The sequence below is a fragment of the Patella vulgata genome, chromosome 4 (assembly GCF_932274485.2).
Source record: "Patella vulgata chromosome 4, xgPatVulg1.2, whole genome shotgun sequence".
Classification (NCBI taxonomy): domain Eukaryota; kingdom Metazoa; phylum Mollusca; class Gastropoda; family Patellidae; genus Patella; species Patella vulgata.
This window is the reverse complement of record NC_065882.2, coordinates 79,824,118-79,845,618: the sequence shown is the minus strand read 5'-3', so window position 1 is coordinate 79,845,618 and position 21,501 is coordinate 79,824,118. Positions and strand designations below refer to the sequence as shown.

Sequence of the window (21,501 nt, the reverse complement as noted above, 5' to 3'; positions counted from 1 at the left end):
AAATTTTCTATTATGTATTTCAATATACATATACATGCAAGTGTGGTTACATCATTTCTATGAATATTCACATGGCCGCATCCTCTATAGATAATGTAAAATTATCAAAGTTCTTGTACCGTTAATTGAATTTATGATACATCTATTCTGTATTTAAAGATGGGTTCCCGCGTATAAACTGGGTGATTTAATGGTATATATGGACTAAAAACATATTCAAACTAATTAATTTGTCATAATTATGCTTCAAATCCTTCTTAAACATTGTAATTGCGAAGGAATGCCCTGCTATTAAAATTTGATCAAACCAGGTCATGTTTACATCACGTCTTGGAAATCAGAGGAGAATTCATTGCATACATAAGACGATGTTGTCTTTAATCGCTTACTATTTATTACAAATATCTAATCCTAATTAAATTCTTGGGTTATCCACTACCCGCGTCTTTTCCGTCATTTTTATCTCAGAAAGTGTTGTACGTCTAACTCTTCATAAAGTTTATCAACTTGTACATCAAGCGCTCAATGTTCGCGTGTGACCTTTGACATCATGCGAGCAGAAATTCTTAATCGTCGGGCTGTTGATTAGGGGAACCCTTACATTTTTGTCCTGTATACGCTCCATTAGTGTTTTTCGGGGACTCCAGTATTTTTCTGGTAAGATTGGATACCTCTACTTTCCATATATACCAAAATTGCCATACTTTTATTGGAAATAACCACCCGATAAATACTTTTCTTGAAACCCATCTTTAAACCTATATTAAACATACATTATACAAGAACTAAATCTGCCTATTGCAGGTCTTTCTTTAGACCTGAAATGTTATATAAACTATTAATTAGACATTTATTAACATGAAGAAAAGACCTTAATCAACTCTTAATGCCATCTTATGTGTCAGATTTTCTCTGGATTTGAATCCGATTTGCTGCACAACGTTCATTGATGATTTAATCCAAAAATGGATAATCAAGACTATGTTTTTCATTGTACTGACTTTAGTAATGATGATCAAGGCTAGACCTAAAATTCAAATGCTAATATCTCGGTTCAGAGTGGAGCAATTTGACTGAAATTTTCAGCATATTCCCTTTACATTATCTATTTTTTAACTATTATAGTGAGAACTGCCAGCTCTTTATCTAGTCTTGCATAATGGCCCTTTAAGCAACTTTAACATAACATAATAAAGTATAAATCTCATCTCTTTTTTTTTTATAGATAACATTTGAAAGTGTTGGTGGATTAGACAAACATGTCCGAGCCCTGAAAGAAATGGTCGTCTTTCCACTTTTATATCCAGAAATATTTGAAAGATTTAAGATCACACCACCGAGGGGATGTATTTTCTACGGTCCACCTGGAACTGGTAAAACTCTGGTAGCTAGGGCTCTAGCTAATGAATGTAGCCACGGAGATAAAAGAGTAGCGTTCTTCATGAGAAAGGGTGCTGATTGTTTGAGTAAATGGGTTGGAGAATCGGAGAGACAGTTACGACTTCTGTTTGATCAGGTAAGCATGATGAATAGGAATGGCGTTTAACATTTTCATTTAACTGAGATCTCCATTTAGGTCATGTTGGTCATGAGGCTAAGTAGCCTGTGGAAATCTTTGGGTTTTCGTTCGTTCGTTTGTTTCTGGAGTTATACTTCCTCTTCCACCAAGGGTGATAACGTAGACAATCTTCGTGTTTGTCACATAGTCGCATAAATAGGGGAATTAACAAGAGGCCAATGAAGTGTGCACATTAAATGATAATAGAATAAAATATAACATTGTTATCAAATCTAATACCACATGTTATTTATATTTTAGAGGCATACCAACCAAGGCCATCTATTATATTTTTATTTGTATTTTACAGGCATATCAGGCAAGGCCTTCTATTATATTTTTTGATGAAATTGACGGATTGGCACCAGTAAGGTCAAGTCGACAGGATCAGATTCACAGCTCGATCGTTTCAACACTTTTAGCTTTGATGGACGGTCTGGATAACAGAGGAGAAGTAGTTGTTATTGGGGCTACTAATAGAATAGACTCAATTGATCCAGCCCTAAGACGTCCAGGAAGATTTGATAGAGAGTTTTTGTTTCCTTTGCCATCTTTATCAGTAAGTGCTGTTACAATGTAGTCTGTATAAGTTTGTTGGGTTTGAACAATAATGGTGTCGTTGATTTGGTTATACAGGAATGGAAATAATGATTAATGTCAGGCACTAATGAACTATAGACGGTATAATCCAGCCTCTAATGGCTCCTGTTCACTGATATGTCACTTTCCAGAGTCTGAGTTCAAAATGGCAGAGTCGGTCAATTTGGAAGCCCACGAAAAACGAATGTTTACATCATTATACATACAAATCAATATTTCTCAGTCTTATTAAAATACAGATCTATATTTTGTTTTGTTTTTTTTAAACTTTCAATGGCCTCTACTGCATGAAGATCTGACCACTTGTAGTGGGAGGTCACATCAGGGGTCATATGAGCGGCTTTTGCCCCTATGACATCAGACATTTGATTAACCAATCAGTGTTGATGTTTCTAGTGGGTTACCCACAGTTCCGTAACAGATCGTTTCATTGGCTAATCCCTCACATCAACCAGAATGCAGGTTATATAACAATTTTTTTAGATCCTAGTGTAGTAAAGATAAGTAAAATGAAATTTTGAACTATAAAAACAAAACGAAATAGGATCTGTGTGTTAATCAGATTGCATTATTTATTATACATTCTTTATTAATCAATCTTTTATATTTTTATTAATTAACTAAAACGTTTTATTCGTACAGGCAAGAACACAGATCCTGAAAATTCACACAAAAGGCTGGACACCCAGATTATCTGGAGAATTTATATCGGAGTTAGGAGAGAAGTGTGTTGGTAAATAATCCATATGTAAACTACTTCTCAATATAGATTTAACAAATAAAATATTAATACATGCAAGAAATTAATATGTTTTACTTTCAATAGGAATTTCTTTGTGTGTTATCTTCACAGATGAGTGATTCACTGAAATTAAATCAGTGATAACACAGGGATTGGACCCGGGATGTCCTTGTTAGTCAGCCAGCAACTTACTCACCACAGCTCTCTACTATAGCCACACCTTTAAACATGTGTCTATAAGTAACAGTGGAATGGGTTGCCGAATGGTTAACGCGTGCGCGTTGCATCATAAGGTAGACCTGTCATTGAGTCAAGTGAGATGGTTTTGATTTCCTGCATGTGCGTGACAAAGAGTAGGGTCCTCCCGTTTCCTCCCTATGCTAAAGAACCCTACGCGCAAGCAAATTATTTAAATTAAAATTAAACCTTATATTAGTCCGAAATGACCTAGTTTTTGTCCTGTGGACCTTAAACCCCAATACTCTCTCTCTCTCCTCTCTCTCTCTCTCTCTCTCTCTCTCTCTCTCTCTCTCTTCACAAGTAACGTTAGGTTTATCACCTTCTTTTGCCATAAGCAGTTTCACTAACAAAAAATGTAACATTATATTTTAACCTTGTTCTTCTAGGATATTGTGGAGCTGACATGAAGGCATTATGTACAGAAGCAACATTAATGGCACTACGTCGACGATATCCACAGATCTACGCGTCATCCGAGAAATTACAGCTGGATGTCCAGTCAATTAATCTGGCAGCTAAAGACTTTTATAAAGCTATGCAGACTATTGTACCAACTGCTCAACGTTCAATTGCCTCTCCGGGTCGCTGTCTGTCCACGGTTATCCGACCTCTATTAAAACGTTTGTTTGATCAGACACTGAGAATGTTACAGGAAACCTTTCCTTCTGTTCTCGCTCAAATGTCATCTCTAGATGCACCAAGTGAGTAAAGTATTACACAACCGTCTTTTTCCCAATCTGATTAAAACTCGGATCCTATTTCGTTTCGTTTTTATATTTCAAAATTTTGTTTTGTCTGTACTACACTAGGATCTGGAAGTGTTGTTACGTGTATATAACCTGCGTTTTGGATGGCGTGAGGGATTACCCAATGAAACCATCTGTTACAGCGACTTCTTGGCAAGCGATGCACGGAACTGTGGGTAAACCTCTAGAAACGTCAACACTGATTGATTAATCAATGTCTGATGTCATAGGGTCAAAAGCCGTTTGTACAACCTCTGACGCAACCTTTTACTACAACCGGTCAGATCTTGATGTAGTGTAGGCCATCGAAAGTATAAAAAAAATGAAACGAAATATAGATCTGTATTTTAATCAAATTGTCTTTCTCCATATCAGTCAGGTATTAAGACAACTTCTCTTTTTATTTGCGCTGATAAAAGATAAAGTAGGGATATATAAACAGACTCTGTCCATCTTCTGTATATCTCTTAAACCGTTCAAGATATATTATTTCTTGAAACTGGGAACTGATCCATTAAAGATACATTATGGGAGATAAGATAAAGAGATGGCAGTTCTCGCTATAATAGTTAAAAACTAGATAGTGTAAAGGTAATTTGCTGAAAATTTCAGTCAAATTGATCCACTATGAGCCGAGAAAGAAGCGGGTGAAATTTTTGCAAAGTCTCGGTCATCATTACTAAAATCATTAATATAAACAGTATAGTCTCGATTATCCACTTTTTTTTATTTAATTATCAATGGCCGTTAGCGGCATTTAGGAATCTAATCCAGCCAACATCGAAGGCTAGCCTTGACATCGAGAGTTTATTATGGTCTGGATAAGTTAATTAATGTCTAATTGATAATTTAGATAACATTTCAGGCCTAAAGAAAGACTTGTAATAAGCAGATTTTGCTCTTGCATAATGCATGTTTAACTTGGTTATCTACTTGCTCTTTGGGCAAAGCTGATTCGAGTACAATCAACATGAACTTTGCATACATACTTGTTCTTTGGACAATTGCAGATCAATTGATTGTGTAAGCTTTTTGATATGACAATTTAAGAGGACTCTGATGATGCCATGATATTCAGTTCCTGATTGCATAATATGGTCGTCCATGTTTTCAAACAAATGAAGTGTAGAAACGTGTTCTGTAGAATCGTAGATTGCTGCTACTATGTTGATCAGCTTTGATATAATTTTGTTTCTGGTTTTAGAATGAAATTTGATTAGTGTAATAACGTACGTTATATTTTTGCAGATAAAAATCCAGGTGATGGTGATAACGGTCTGGATGATCTGTATAGTGACGAAGATAAAGATGAACCAAGTATTTACGAGAAGAGTAACCGTGGTAACCATAGACACGACAATAATCTACCTCCCTCCTTCCTCTCATTCTCAAAGTAAACAATTATTTAGCTTCTATATTTAAAATAATTTGTGTTATCATTTCAGAATTTAAAGCATCTATTCAATGTGGACAATTTAAAGTTTTTACAAAACTTGATCATAAGGTCTGTCATTGAGTCAACTGGCGTGTTTTCGATTCCCAGGTTGTAGGTGACAAGGAGTAGGTTGGCCTGTCCATCCTCAAGGGTTTTCTTCGGGTCCTCCGGTTTCCTCCCACTACTAAAGACTCCTTCACTTAAGTGAATTATTGAAATAAAATTGAAATGACATAGTTTGTGTCGAGTGGACTTTAAACCCCATTTCTCTCTTTCTCTATAACCACTTTCAAATTTAATTTCCCATCTTCATTAGCCCAGTTGGTGCAGAAAAGTGGGACGTTTAAACCCCATTTTATTTCAGAAATATATTGGCTATCAGCTCATTAGACATCAGTTATCCGATAGTTGAACGATCAGCACACTAAATTCCCAACTAGAATTACCTGGGTACCTTAACTTTCCCAGGTGTGTCTAGTTGTTCGGATGGAACAAATTAACCCAAATAATCCTAACCCTAGCCCTGGACGCTTACCCTAACCTACAATCTTGCCAACAATCACGTGCCCTAACCTTATTTACATCTCATCGACCTTGACGAAAATTGAGTTGGCCTTAACAAATAGATTTAGCCACACATAAATATAGAAATGAAAATTTCTGTGTTAGTCTGAAGATAACCAAAATATTGTAATAACGAGACGTTAAAATCTCATTGTACTCCATTCCACTTTATTTTCAGTTCAGCATATCAACGACCAACAACATTCCGACCACGATTATTAATATCAGGGTCAGCAGGTCAAGGTCAGACAAGTCACCTTGGACCAGCTATATTACATCATATGGAACAACTACCAGTCCATGTCATTGATCTTCCAACTTTATATGCTGTTAGTGCTAAAACACCCGAAGAATCTTGTGCTCAGGTATGATCATCACTTTCACTATCAAATAAATAGATATTTGTAGACCTTCCAGAGATTTCAGGACCTTGGTTTCTTAAAAATAAGTCAATTTTATTTACCCAAGCTTTTGCAGAAATTGAATTCGAAGACATGGATTGGTTATATCGTGTAAATTAAGTTTACCATTGAAAGCGTGTGAAAAATTCCCTAATAGTTGATGTTTCTATATTTATAGGTATTTTGTGAAGCTCGTAGAACAGCACCTAGTATAATATATTTACCTTTTATCAACAAATGGTGGGATGTTATAGGTGAAACTCTACGCGCCACGTTTTTAACATTAGTACAGAACCTGTCACCATCATCACCACTATTAATGTTAGCTACATGTGAAGTTTCTTATAACTCACTAGACTCAACAGTAAGTCTATCTTATACTAGTATTCTTACAACTCACTAGACTTAACAGTACAAGTAAGTCCATCTTATACTTGTATTCTTACAACTCACTAGACTTAATAGTAAATCCATCGTATTCTAGTATTCATACAACTCACTAGACTTAACAATAAGTCCATCTTATACAAGCATTCTTACAACTCACTAGACTTAACAGTATGAGTAAGTCCATCTTATACTTGTATTCTTACAACACACTGGACTTAACAGTATGATTAAGTCCATCTTATTCTATTAGTCGGTTAAAAAAAAAATAGGATGACAAGGGATGCAGCCTTTTCATTGGTTGAGACTCAATATCCTAGTCTAGATGTTCACTCCTGACCAATGAAAGGCCACAATTCTTAAAATATTTTAGTGAAAATTTTTGTGAATCATAAAACCTTTGGCTTTGAGTCAGATACTGAGAAAATAAACAAATACACAGATACATGGATATATAGGGTATACTCTGATAAATTTATAAGTTAAATTTTGTTTTTATTTTCAGCTTCAGGGATTATTTGATCTAAGATCTCAGGAAGTTATACAAATGACCAACCCTACGACAGAGGAGAGGCGAGAATATTACCAGGACTTAGTTATAAATCAATCAGCGAAACCTGTATCCTCAAAACATTCGGCTGCAGGTAATCACACATACCTGTAATATTTTACCTTTATTAGATGGCCCCGAGTTCACAAAGCATTCTCAAACTTAATTTAAGAATTTACACAACTTTCAATCACTGTTTATGAGAAATATCTTTGATCCAGAAACTGAAAACTTAGCACATAGTTTCTCATTGGTGTATTTGATACATTAAAACAACAAAAGTTTTATAAAGGTCTATATTTTAGCTAAAATAAGACAAACAATTTTGAGTAAGTTCTTAAGTTTGAGAATGCTATGAGGGGAAAGTTTGCCTGGATAGCGGCATTTCTGCCGTATCTTGTTCAAATTCCAACTCTAAAGGCTTCATTTCATATATCATGTAAATAACTAATTTGAAGTGTTATGGTTGTCTTTGAAATGACACTAGAAGATTAAATGTCATGTTTTTTACTATTTTAGCTCGACGTGCATTAGAAGTTTTACCTGTAGCCCCACCTCCAAAACCAAGAAAATTAACGGAAGCGGAGTTGAAAAAATTAAAAAACCAGGAAGATGCCACTTTACGAGAACTGAGAATATTTTTACGAGACGTTCTCACTAAATTAGGACGAGATAGAAAGTTTAGTATGTTTACTAAACCAGTGGATCTTGAAGAGGTAGGGTATATTTAAACACTTAAAAAGATTGAAAGAATTTAAGGTCTGACCCAGTTATGGGATTTCAAAATTTTTCTTGTCAGACATTTTTACCCAAAATAAAGGGACATAACTCTTATCGTTTATTAAGATGGCAGTTTTTTGACCACACTCAAAAATCATGTGTAAACAAAATATTCAAATTCGTCCGTAATAAAAAAAATAGGTGCACCTAGTTATTTTTCATATTTAATTCCCGTACGGGATTCAAATTTATGTCAGTAACATTCCTACAAAATTCGTAATATGATAGAATGAAAGCGTGCCGACTACTGCCGATCTGTACTGGTTCAAATTCCTCCAAAATTACCGTATTTTTCGAGTCATAAGTCGCTACATTTTTCAGCAGAAGTCCGGCATTTGTCTTATACTCCGTTACGACTTATGTACAGAGGGTAAGAAAATGATATCCCGAAATTTTTTTGGGTAATAAACGTCGCTCTACAACAACGAGCGAATGACACCATCCGCTAAATAATCGCATTGTATCTAGCACGCGCTATCGTCTAAAACAATTAAGTACTTACACTATTCCAATGGACATAATTTGTCAACATTGCCTAGATTACTTATTTCTTTATTTAAAAACATAAACCCCATTCAAAATATGATCATAAATCCGAGAATATGCCATCAAAATAGAATCTTTTCTTCGACATTATAAACGTGTATTTAGTCACGTATTCATTTCATAATTTCACGCGTCTCACGAGATTTCTAATACCGGTTCAGTTATCGTACTTTAACCGTCTGAAGCTGTTTTTCTTTCAAGTTTAATCAGATTTTCTTCAAACAAGGACAACTTTGCTCTGAAAATTCTAAACACGCTTCGAACGACGCAATTTTGATAACTTCTTTCTAAAACCGGCAAGTTCGTAGGTACATATCACTTACCGTCATACAGCCTAAGCTAGATGTAGAGTAACAGAATCTGCCGAGGTTTTCCGAGTGCTGTAACCGCGTGCTAGCAATGTCTAGTATTTTTCGAATATGTGTGTGTGTGAAATAGCTTTATTTAACGCTCGCTTCCACCAAAGTGATATCGCAGACGAATTATAATGACTGTCAATTGATCTGGGCGTTATATATTCTTGCAATATGTGACTTCTATGACTAGTTTATACATATTGTCAGCTCACATCAATGCGATTAAAATGTCCGACAATGTAGAAACCATGAGGTTAACACGAATATTAAAATTATAATGGATTGATGAATAGTTCGACAAAGGGGAAACAATGGCTTCTGTTTGAGATTAGATTGATGAATTGTCCGACAAAGGATTAAGTCAGTCAATCAAGTCAGATTAAGTTAAAGTAGTTATTCAAGGTAGGTTTGTAGACGGTATGACACGATAAATACGTTGATCACTTAATTACCTAATCAATCCAGAGTATTATCGACGATAATCTGGTTGAGTGGTAGTTATACACTCAGTAAACTATATTAATTTCGGAATTTTGAATATTATTCACCATGTCTTGATGTCCGATTGGGCATATTCCCGGTCGGACAATTTTGGGCGTTTGGAAAAAAGATTCAGACAAGTCCGGAATATACGGGCAAAATCCCATCAATTGGCTGACCCATGACCCAAAGCCATCACAAATCCCTGTGGATTATGCTCAGCTATATTATGGACCTGACCCACTGTCTGTCCCATTTGTTTCATATTTAAAAATATATATTTCATTTGTTACATAAATTGTAAAAGTTTGTACAAAGTTTTAAATCTTTTCTTAATAAAATAAAATGGACGAGCTGATCATGGATACATGCAGATCATTTTCCCAAACTGATTGAAACTAATGCTCTGTAGACCAACTCTACCACCCGAGTCAAAATACTAGTTTACACATAGACTTGATGTTGTTGTTTTATTTGTTTTAGGTACCTGACTATCTGGTGATTATAAAACAACCAATGTTTACACACAGACTTGATGTTGTTGTTTTATTTGTTTCAGGTGCCGGACTATCTGGTGATTATAAAACAACCAATGGACATGTCAACCATGATGACTAAAATTGATCTCCATGAATATCTCACTGTTAAAAGTTTTATGTCCGATATTGATCTCATTTGTCGTAATGCTCTAGAATATAATCCAGCCAAAGATCCACAAGGTACAGTTTAAATATTACAATTACCAATCTCATTAAAACACAGATCTAATTTCATTCCGTTTTTCATAGTTCAAAATTTCGTTTTACTTGTCTTTACTACACTAGTATTTAGAAGAGTTGTTATATGACCTGCGTTCTGGATGATGTGAGGGAATAGCCAATGAAACGGTCTGTTACGGTGAGTTTTTGGCGTGCCATGCACAGAACTGTGGGTAGCTCACTAGAAACATCAACACTCATTGGTTAATGAAATGGTTAATGAAATGTCTGACGTCATAGCTGCTTGTATGACCTCTGACTAGACCTTCCAGTATATTGAAGGCCATCGAAAGTATAAAAAAAAGTGAAACGAAATATAGATCTGTATTTTAATCAGATTGTACAATTACCTTTTATACGTCCACATTATGAATGTATATTGCTGTCACCCCTGTCTGTGTGTATGTTTTATTTTTAATCATATAATTAATTATTGCTATTGAAATACAATTGAATGTAATATCAGGTTCCTAAACTGTCATGTCAGGCTGGCAGATTATACCTTTGAGGATATTGAAAGGAAATGTTCTGCTCCGACTGGGCTAATGAAGATGGAAAATCAGCGGATATTGAAGGTTTTATTATGATATTGTTTTAATTTACAGGTCGAGCTATCAGACACCGAGCATGTGCCTTCAAAGATACAGCTTATGCTATTATTAAAGCAGAACTCAACTCAGATTTTGAAAAACAATGTCAGGAAATAAAAGAGGCGAGAGAAAGAAGAGGTATGGTTTTATTTCTCTTTATCTGAGTTAAATTGGGGGGGGGGGGTGGATGTCCGAATGGTTAGCGCGTGCTAGCTATATCATAAGGTCTGTCATTCAATTCCCCGGTTGTAGTGACAAGGAGTAGGGTTGCCTGTCCAACCTTTTGAGTTTTCTCTGGGTCCTCCGGTTACCTCCCACTGCTAAAGACCTCTACGTGCAAGCGAATTATTGAAATAAAATTGAACCATATGTTAGTCCCGAAATGACCTAGTTTATGTCGAGTGGACCTTAAATTTCATACTTTAACATTATTGCTGGGTATTATGACTGCAGTCAAGATATGATACGTATTGCAATTCAGGTGCTACAATACGATTCGTATCATTCATAACCAGGTGGATATTTACCAAGATAATAACAGGATAAATGACTAATTGATATTTTTATGTTGAAACTTTTTAGTCCTGCCAAAGTTAAAGAAATAAATCTGTTTTATATCACAATATTCATATTGATCAAAATAAGGACCAAACAATTTAAGGGTGTTTAATTAAGAGTGACAGGTAAGTTACTGAAGCGACAAATCGATTGATTCAATACGCAAATCAAGTATCGATTCAACAATATATCGTGCCAGCACTAGTTAAGATCCCTGCTTTCAAATGCACTGTGATGAAAATTGAGATCCAACTCCTAAACTCAGTTGAGGATAAAACCTTGAGCTTATTTCTGAGTGCTTCAACTTATTCAGTCTTGGCTGAGAAAGTTCAGTGGAATTTTACGGCATGGTTCCCCTTTCTCAGTGGTGTACGTCAGAGGGCCTGGCAAAGGACTATGTTTAGTCAGTCGAATGGGACGCAAAACCAAGGTCCTATGTATACATTGGCATGCATGTAAAAGAACCCATGACAGATGGAATCAAAACAAGAGTAGGCCAGACAAAATTTCCCTCATAACACATTGTGTGGTGTATGTCCATCTTCATTAGCTCAGTCGGAGCAGAACAGTGGGATGTTAAACCCCATTTCATTTGAACTTATTCACAGTAGAAGAGAACAGACGATGATGTGTTAACAATGCTAAAAGATATTAGTAGATGCACATGATTGATAAAAATTAACCTAACATTTACAATGGCTGGCCGGCAAGAAATTATTAAGTAGCCTGATGACGATGTTGACCTTGCTTAAACTAGCATTACTATCACTTCGATACACTAAACATGAATATATCTATATCTTCGATCTTAGTCATTGCCAGAGTTGAAAACCTTTTACAAAATGGACCCAATGGAATGAAAGTAGTGTGTTATCTAATTACATCATGTATGACTCGATTAAATCAGAGGTGCTTGGTTCCTTTCATTACTAGAACCAAAATACCCCAAATCATGAAAACGAAAAAATTCTGAGAAAAATGTTTTAAAATAATGGTTGAACAATATCAACCTTTAAAATGTGTTTATAGGTAGTAAAATCAGCCAAGAAATTTTAACTGTGGGTCGACTTTTAATTTTTGTTTGTTATATTTTCAGGTCTTAAATCCAGAGATGTGCCAGATTTTTACTACACAGCTCCACCTGTTCCCAGTCGTATTACTCCAATTCAACCTCCGAAACCCACCCCGCCACCTATTCCTAGTACAGAGAGATTTAGTCGCAGGGTTCGTGGCATCCATGTTGATACAACCGTTCCCTTGGAGATGGTCGAGAAAAACTGGCAGGTGGAAAAACGTTTATCAAAAAATAGTCCCGATAAAATGGAACAATCGGAAAAAAGACGATCAGTGCAAATAGTTCAACATGAACATTCTAGTCGTTCACGGGACAATTCTGCTAAAAAGGTGCGGAGCGAATCATCGTCGGTTCGACCAAAGAAAAAGGCTAAAAAGTGTATCTGGTCGAGTACGAAGAGACGTCGTAGACCGAAATCTGTGGCCGCTGTTTATGATCGTGATTCTGACGCAAGATCCGGTTTGGATACAGACATGGATGATGATTCAGATTTTGGAATGTTATCGGATAGGGAGGAGGAAATTGCCAGTAAGAGTTATGGCGAAGAGGTTAAAGAGGTTAAGACTGTTGATGTTCCTGTCGTACAGGATAGCGGACTGGGATCATCTTTAGATAGTAATGGAGACTCTAGAGACAGTGTCGACCATAGGGTTAGTTTACTGCTTAAACAAATATTTAAATTCCAGCAGATTTATTTAGTGTTTTGGTTTTGATTACAACTAATATACATATATACATATACCCATGACCATATATTGTTGTCACCCCCGCATGTCCGTTGGTTCATTGGTTGGTTCCGGTGAACTTTTATCAGTATTGATTACATTAGTTGAAATTGAGCCTTTGGTTAATTTTGTATTACGTTTTTGCATGTCAAAGCTGAGAAAAATATTCTCTTTTCACTGGCCTGAATCAGAAGGTCACATCATTGTGGAAAATTCTGTCCGTCTGTGAAGAATAAAAAGACATGTCAATCAAATTATTATAGTAGAGTATCATTAGAAAACTAATGTTTCCATAGAAACCTGTTCAAATATTCAGTATACATAAATCTTGAACAGATTAATTTATTATGATATATTTTTATTACAGGTAAATGGAGAAGATTTACCCCACGTAACTGAAGGTAAGTAATATACCTGTACATTGCCGTCACTCCATCTATACGTGACAAGGAGCAGTTTTGACGTCCAACCTGCTGGGTTTCTCCGGTTTCCTCACAAGCAAATTATTAAAATAAAATTGAACAATGTGTTAGTCCCGAAATGACCTAGTTTGTGTCGAGTGGATGTTAAACCCATCTCTCTCTCTCTCTCTCCCCCCCCCCCCCCATCCATCCATCTGTTTGTTGTTTATATAACTTGATCATACAATAGAGAATATAGCTATCATATATCTTGTAATTGATATGGGTTGTATATCTCATTGAAATCAAGAACAAAGTCTTGTGTTCTGGAAGCCACGGTGGCTCCGTGAGTAAGATGATAGCTCGCTAACTTGTCAAGTGGTGTAGGACGTAAAGTAGTTCAGATGGCATGGACGTAAAAGAACCCTTGGTAGTTGGAATTCGATATAAGAGTAGGCCGTAGTGCTGCTGTCTTGGCAAAATTTCCCTCGTAGAAAATGGTATTGCATATGCCCGTCTTTATTAGCCCAGTAGGGCGTTAAAACCCATATCATTTCCTGTGCAGCATCCACCTGTTTTTCGGTCAGTTGTTTAAAATTCTTGATTGCACGATCCAGGCTACAAATAGCCATATATCTGTTTGAAATTAATACATGGTTTGTATATCTCAGGGGATCACGTGGGTAAGTGGGTAAGACGCTGGCTTGCTAGCCTGGAGCTTGGGTGTTCGATCCCTGCATTGGCCGAGAAAGTTCATCCAGATTTTCCGGCGAGGTTCCTCTTTGTCAGTGATGCACGACGGAGGGCCTGACAAGGACAGCTGTCTAGTCCTTCGGATGATATATGAAAAACCGAGGTCCCATGTATACATTGCAATGCACGTAAATTTCCCTCATAGCACACTGTATGGCGTATGCCTGTCTTCATTAGCCCAGTATAGGATCAGAACAGTAGGACGTTAAACCCCATTTCATTTCATTTCATTTTGTATATCTCAAGAACCTGTGTACACGGTGGCAGCCATGTAAAAGAATCCTAAATGCCACTGCCTGGTCAAAATTCACCCCATAGCACACTACATGGTGTATGTCTGTCTTCATTAGCCTATTTGGTGCAGAAAAGTTGTTTGTACTTCATTTACATGTACAGTGAATAATGTTCTTTCATTTTTCAGAAGAAAAAAGTCGCAACAAATCATCTGCTAGAAAATCCACACCGTCACATGACTCATCACATAAAGTTCCTTCTGTTACCACAGATAAACATCGGCTATCTCGTCTTCTTGAGACAGTTGTCATGGCAACTAGTGGAAATAATATTGAACGTTTAGAAAAAATGTACAGTATACTTAGTCAGTGTATCTACAGACATCGAAAATCTTATGATAAAATTCCCCTCATAAAGGTAAGACTAAAATCATCATGATTTTTTCAGACATGTTACCGACCATGATTGACACGTTACCGACCATGATTGACATGTTGCCGACCATGATTGACATGTTACTGGATATATTGGTGTGTTACTGACCATGATTAGCATGTTACCGTCATTTATTCACATGTTTCCGACCATGATTGACATGTTTTCGTCATTTATTCACATGTTTCCGACCATGATTGACATGTTTCCGACCATGATTGGATGTTACCAACCATGAATGACATTTCACTGACCATGATTGGATGTTACCAACCATGATTGGCATGTCACTGACCATGATTGACACGTTACCAACTATGATTGACATGTCACTGACCATGATGGACATGTTACCGACCATGATTGCCATGTTACCGACCATGTCACTGACCATTTTTGACATGTTACCGACCATGATTGCCATGTTACCGACCATGTCACTGACCCATGTTTGACATGTTACCAACCATATGAACTCCTCATCAATTTCTTTTCATTTAACTCTATTTTTTAATTTTTTTTCAGGAAATGGAGGAAAAAGTCACGTGGTACACAAAACAGAAATCTCATTAGTATAAAATTTCTGGGGATAGGGGGGTTCATGTTATTAGGTTTTTTTATTATTGTGTTTTAAAACGGTAGTTTTTCACAAGTCTATTGAGATAACAGAAATTTATTTAGTCTTGATTGCTCCAGCCCGACTTGTCTCCACATTTACTTCCACGATTATGAGTGTGGACAAAATAGCCTCAATTGTGTGGTATCTGTTTGTTCGTGTATACAATTTACATGAGTTCTGATAGGAACAGTTGTTGTCTCTCACATTGCACACATATCTATTGACATAAAAATTACCACATATTAGTCTCGAAATGAACAATGTTCCTTTATGGTAATCTTTCTATGATCTTTGACACTTTTTTGTCCAGACCAATTTTTATTGCAGTTGAAATGTGGAAACATTTTAGGCTGGTGAGGTCCAGACCAAGAATTCTTCTTTAATAATAACCAAAGAATCTGTATCAGAGCTGTTCGCCTTAAAAATGCTTGGGAGCAGGGTGGAAATGACAACAAAACACATGGATTTTTCCTCCCAATAGAATTGCAAAATAAGATGAAAAAATTGTATTTTGTTTGTAAGACACCCCAAAAAATTCAATTAGTGACGTAAACAACTTAATAAATATAGATGATTTCCTCCCAGGTTGGAACAGCTCCTGAGGTTGAAAGCGAATAGTTAACCCCTAAAATTAACTTACCAGTACAACAAAAACAATGTAGTTGTTTATTATTCATAATTACACAGCACAGCCATGGTGATTTTATATTTTAAAACCCATTCCATATTTCAACACAAGCCGTATTTACATCTTTTGATATAAAAAGTTATATTATGAAATTAGACATTATTTATTTTACACTTTCTGACAAGAATTTTAAGAAAAAGAAAAAGTTTCAGGATGGTTTTTTTAAAAGTTTATCATTCATGAAAACACCAAAAATATCAGATATAAAATTTTTAAAATTGAAATAGGTGTCACAGGTCGATTGTCGTCTTTGAAGAGCAAAAACTGGTCTTTGAATTATTTTGTTTTTGGCTGTATTTATCATCACACTTAGGCGACAAATTTATTCAAAAAGCTAAATATAGATGAAAACTAGCGAGTCATGTGACTTCATCATTTGGACATACAGGCTATAAATATCGGTGGTTGATAATTTTTATTGTCTTGAGAGGAAACTTATTTTCTTTCCTTTGCCATTCACCGACCAATATTTTGGGGGGGTTTTGTACTCAGATGACACAATCTTTGGCCAGAAGACGGGAGTAGGATTGCCTGTCAACCTTGTGGGTTTTCTCTGGGTCCTCTTGTTTCCTCACCACATGTTAGTCCCGACATGACCTGGTTTGTGTCGAGTGGACGTTAAACCCCATTTCTCTCTCTTTGGCCAAGAGACTAGTTTTTGTGTTTAAAGGCTACAATCAACATTTGTGTACTAAACTTGTGTTTATTAACATGTATGTATTGTCGTATGAAATTGGAAATGAATATTATTATAAGAGAATTTAGATGTAGTAAGTTAAATCAATAATGAATTACAAATCTATTGTTGTCTTTATATATCAAATCGATGTGTTTACATTATAATCTATATTTAATTCACCAAGTTAAAGATGCATTACGTAAGATTCTCCATTTTTAGATAAAATCATTAAATGGCCAAAACATTCTAATCTACTTAAAATCAGAGCCATCCGAAGGCCTAGAGAATTCTTTATGGGCATGTTTAGATAATAATTTATAAAAATTTGAAGCCAAAATATAGACCTGTAATAGGCAGATTTAGCTCTTACATAATGCATCTTTAACTTATTTTCTTATGTATTACATAGTGATAGCTTAGCTTCTTGTAAAGTTTAGGCTGCTGATCGTCATTTGCATTTTTCGTATAATATCTAATGTTTCACAGCTTACAGATGCATTATGTAAGATTTAGATAAAGAACTAGCAGTTCTCGCTATAATAGCTAAAATAAACTAGATAGTAAAACTGGGAATGTCTTGAACTGACTAATTAATAATTTATATAACATTTAAGGCCTAAAGAAAGACCTGCAATAGGCAGATTTAGCTCTTGCATAATGCATCTTTAATTCATCGTTGAAAAAAGCAAAATGTCAAAGATAGAGCTCTATTACACTTTTGAATTGTCCTGGATGTGAACAGGCCTTATTCATGAAGATTTGAATTTTTTTATTTTTTTTTAATAAAATACATCCCTTTCATTGGCTTAAAGCTACAATCTGTCCTATTATTTTAACATTCAGCCAATGAAATTGCTGTATTTTTATAATTAAATGAAAAGTCCTCGTGTATAATGTCCCAGGCCTTTGAGGATAGATACAGAACTCCCTAGACCGCCTTAAACTCATGTGACTAGGTCTACATATTTTAGGACCGTATAATAGTTCTTGGATGCAAGACCCAGGCAGGGATCAGTTGATATAGGTGCTCCAAGTCCTCAAGAGGTATTTTGAAAGTATAATCAAGCTCTATATGTACTACTATAGTAAGGTATTTTTCACGATCATTTCTTAAAAACTTATGTTAACTAATTTAAACAACATTTTTTGATATATAAAGATGGCGAGATTTGTAATTTGAACATAACTGCCAAATATTTTTTTTTTTTTTTTTTTTTTTACAAGTGATGGTGATTTATACAAAATAAAGCCAGGGTATATGTATAATGTAATGTAGCAGGTAGTAACATGTATATATTATGTTTATGTCTGTAGTGTTTTGTTAGTTGTTAGTTTGAATGATTGTAAATAGGAAGTAAATATATTAAAGCGAGAAGGAGAAATTATTTAAAGTTTATGTATAAAATACCGACAACAAAGATAAAGTCATTTTTGAAAAATTTAAAAAAAAAAAAAAATATTTTATGAATTTGTATCGGTGCATGTAGGTGATGTTATTAGCCTTGTTTTGGTGAAAGCTTGCGTAAAGGATTTTGTTCACCATTATATAATTATCCAGTTGTTAAACTATTACTCGGTTACTGCTGACTGGATGATAAATGTAGGCATTCAGAATATGAATATAATTTTTATAGTCCCACTCTTATATTGAATATCAATGGCCTGGTACGTTGGGACTACCACTACTGTATAACAATAGGTGATAAACATGTTACTAAATATAGGTGAAGAACTACCTCGTGACACCATGAAAACTTGTGTGTGTTTACCTATCGGCTTACGATAAAGATGAAACATAACGATCATTCATAGGTATTTAGGAGTATCTCTTTAAGCGGTATTATCGCCCTCACCAATAAAATAAATGTAAATAATTTGGAATAATATTTCCGTAGATCTTAAAATCATATCACTGAAATACATAGAAGAAGTTATTAATCAAAATGTCCATTGATCTCCCTGACTCGTACATGTATTGAAAGTTTAAAAATTGTTGTGCCTTTTGTTTTGGATTTCAATCTGCCTCTTTATAAATCTTATTTAAAATCCAAAACGCATTATTCAGGGATACATTTGGATTCGTAAAGGATAATTTTAATTCCTGTAAAGAAGATATTTGGGTTTCAGAGGCTACAAATTTCAGTGAATAATGGACTTCAGGGAAAATATTATAATGTACATGATTATGTAAGAACAAATCAAATAGAGGGTCAAGTTGTTGAATATCCGAGAAAGCGAGAAAATCTGAGAAGAGATAATTAGTAACCATGGAAATAGATTTAAGAAGTTAAATATTGTTCTTGTTAAGGTCCATTCTCGGGATCCCCATTGGTATCGTTCATTTCTACTCCACTAAACTCGGTCCATCCACGGGGTTTTCACGAGTTCAAATTATCTACCCTTGATTCTACGAACCAATCAACAGTTTTAGCTTCATTTTTTATGTTCACCACAATAATCTAAGTTGCAATAGAATGTGAATTACTTTCCTTTGCCCACTCGATTGGTCGATAAAAATAGAAGTATCAAGGGTAGATAATTTGACTATGTGTCTCCCCCGAGAGGTTAGTGGAGTAAAGCGGAACGATACCACTGGGAATACCGAGAATGGTTAAGGCTAGACCAATTGAATTTTTTGTTCTTTGTGGGTATGGATAAACAGCCACAGGAATCATGGGAACAATGTTTTCGGTAATATTTCATAACTTCAAAAATTTGAAACTAAAGTTTTTGGATAGTTCAAACAATTACTTTTTAATTTTGAATTATCTTTGAATTTCAAAAAGAATTAGGAATATATATGTCACAATTCTATGGAATACAATGACTGCTTATTACTGAGTGAGGTTTCTACTAGGCTTCTCTAGTCTTGATCAAGCAATGATAAGCCTAGTCGAAATGTCATTCAGTGAATTGTATTCCATAGAATTGTGGGCCTGTATATTCGTGTTCAATTACTAAATGCCATTGAAACAATTTTTATACGCCCACATTTTCATGTGTCCGTCCTTGTACGCAAATTGTGTAAAAGTATGTAATAACAAAGGTTGTGGACCCTCTAGAGGTCAAAATTTTTGTCCGATTTTGATGAAACTTAAAACATATATCTTTATATTCCAAAGATTTCAGTTCTTTTCGACATTCGCGCAATTCTGTTTAGCTTGTTCTCTATCCATCTCTTGCAAAATGTGGGCGTATTTTGCCTGGCTACTGCTGGTTAAGAAATAAGAAGCAAAATTTGTAATAGTTGTTCCCACAAAGGACAGAAATTCAAATGGGTGTGAAATAAAGATGTCGATGATTTAAAGATAAGAATGAAAATTGTAAGGTTATAAATTTAATGAATTGGTTAAAATTGAAAGATTCAGTACTTTAATCTTGGGTTCTTTATAGTTGAGGTTGATGAAATAGTATTAATTAGGGCCAGTTTTATTTATCATAGCACCATTGTAGTTTATTGATAGGTTAGTCATTTATTTTATCATCAAAAATCGTAAAACTTGTAGTGACAACAATAAATTGTAATTGTTTTGTAAATGTCTTTAAATTAATATTTTTATTTTTTATGTCAGTTTTAAGAGCTTAGGAGTTTTCAAGTGCGATTCCGTTGAACAGAGATTGAAATGAAATGTATGATAGATTCAGGGGACTATTTATTACGTATTTGTATTTGTCGATTGTATATAAATATTATTATTATTTTTTTGTAATAAAGAATTTCAATTCAATCACACTACACTGTTTAATTTCTATTGGTCAAGGGACCATGGTGGCCTGGTGAGTGGGGGTGTGGGTTTATTCCTGATGAGCGTTAAATCAATGGGGAGGTGTGTATAATCCCTTGGCAGTTGGACATGGAAATAAGAATAGGCTGTAGTCAATCAAGTTACATGACAAAGATGGCTTCTAAAAATCGATTTTTTTTATATCTTGGGGTATTTCCTCGCAAATACAATGTTTTGAGAGGGATTTGAAGCATATTTTTGATGTATTAATTAGAATAAAAACATATTCAAACTAATTAATATAAAATTTTTAGTCCAAATATGTCATCAAATCACCCAGTTTGTATGTGGGAAGGCATCTTTAATCTTGTGTATTTAGTATTCATTTTTTTAACATTCAATCAATATCAAATCTTTGTTATAACAATTGTAAAAATCATTTAAATTCACCAAAGATAAGCTGTCAGGCAACGAAACATATGCCCACAGCAGCTAAATCATCCGAGTGGTCGACAAGGTTTGTCACATTTATTTTTATACGCCCACATTTTCATGGCTGCCCCTCGTTCTCAAATAGTGTAAAAATATGGTATATCAAGGTTGTGGACTCTCTAGAGGTCACAATTTTCTTCTGAGAAACTTGAAATGTAAGTTTATAACTTAAAGATCTTGGTTCCTTTCAATATTCGCTCATATCGGACTGTAACTTCCTGAATTAAGGCCCCTTATTGTACGAAAAATCACGTTTTTAGCTTGAGGTACCTCTAGAGGTCACAATTATTATCCGATTTAAATAAAACGTTTGAATATATCACCTTTACATCCTAAGGATCGTTGAGTTCGAATTTCGTGAAAATCGGACCAAAACTGACAGAC

The 21,501-nt window shown here is 35.0% G+C and overlaps 1 protein-coding gene across 1 annotated transcript in view; it reads left to right on the top strand.

Annotated features, from left to right (window-relative positions):
• LOC126819015 (ATPase family AAA domain-containing protein 2) overlaps positions 1-17,839 on the top strand; it is a 28,674-nt gene extending 10,835 nt beyond the window's left edge. The window contains exons 9-23 of the mRNA XM_050546822.2: positions 1,226-1,516; positions 1,869-2,117; positions 2,801-2,891; positions 3,527-3,841; positions 5,135-5,279; positions 6,064-6,250; positions 6,465-6,650; positions 7,179-7,317; positions 7,743-7,939; positions 9,945-10,104; positions 10,749-10,871; positions 12,388-13,016; positions 13,459-13,492; positions 14,667-14,896; positions 15,440-17,839. Coding sequence (XP_050402779.1) covers positions 1,226-1,516; positions 1,869-2,117; positions 2,801-2,891; positions 3,527-3,841; positions 5,135-5,279; positions 6,064-6,250; positions 6,465-6,650; positions 7,179-7,317; positions 7,743-7,939; positions 9,945-10,104; positions 10,749-10,871; positions 12,388-13,016; positions 13,459-13,492; positions 14,667-14,896; positions 15,440-15,487 — 3,024 coding nt within the window. The 3' untranslated portion in view covers positions 15,488-17,839. The remainder of the gene's footprint in view (positions 1-1,225; positions 1,517-1,868; positions 2,118-2,800; positions 2,892-3,526; positions 3,842-5,134; positions 5,280-6,063; positions 6,251-6,464; positions 6,651-7,178; positions 7,318-7,742; positions 7,940-9,944; positions 10,105-10,748; positions 10,872-12,387; positions 13,017-13,458; positions 13,493-14,666; positions 14,897-15,439) is intronic.
• Positions 17,840-21,501: the final 3,662 nt, after the last annotated feature.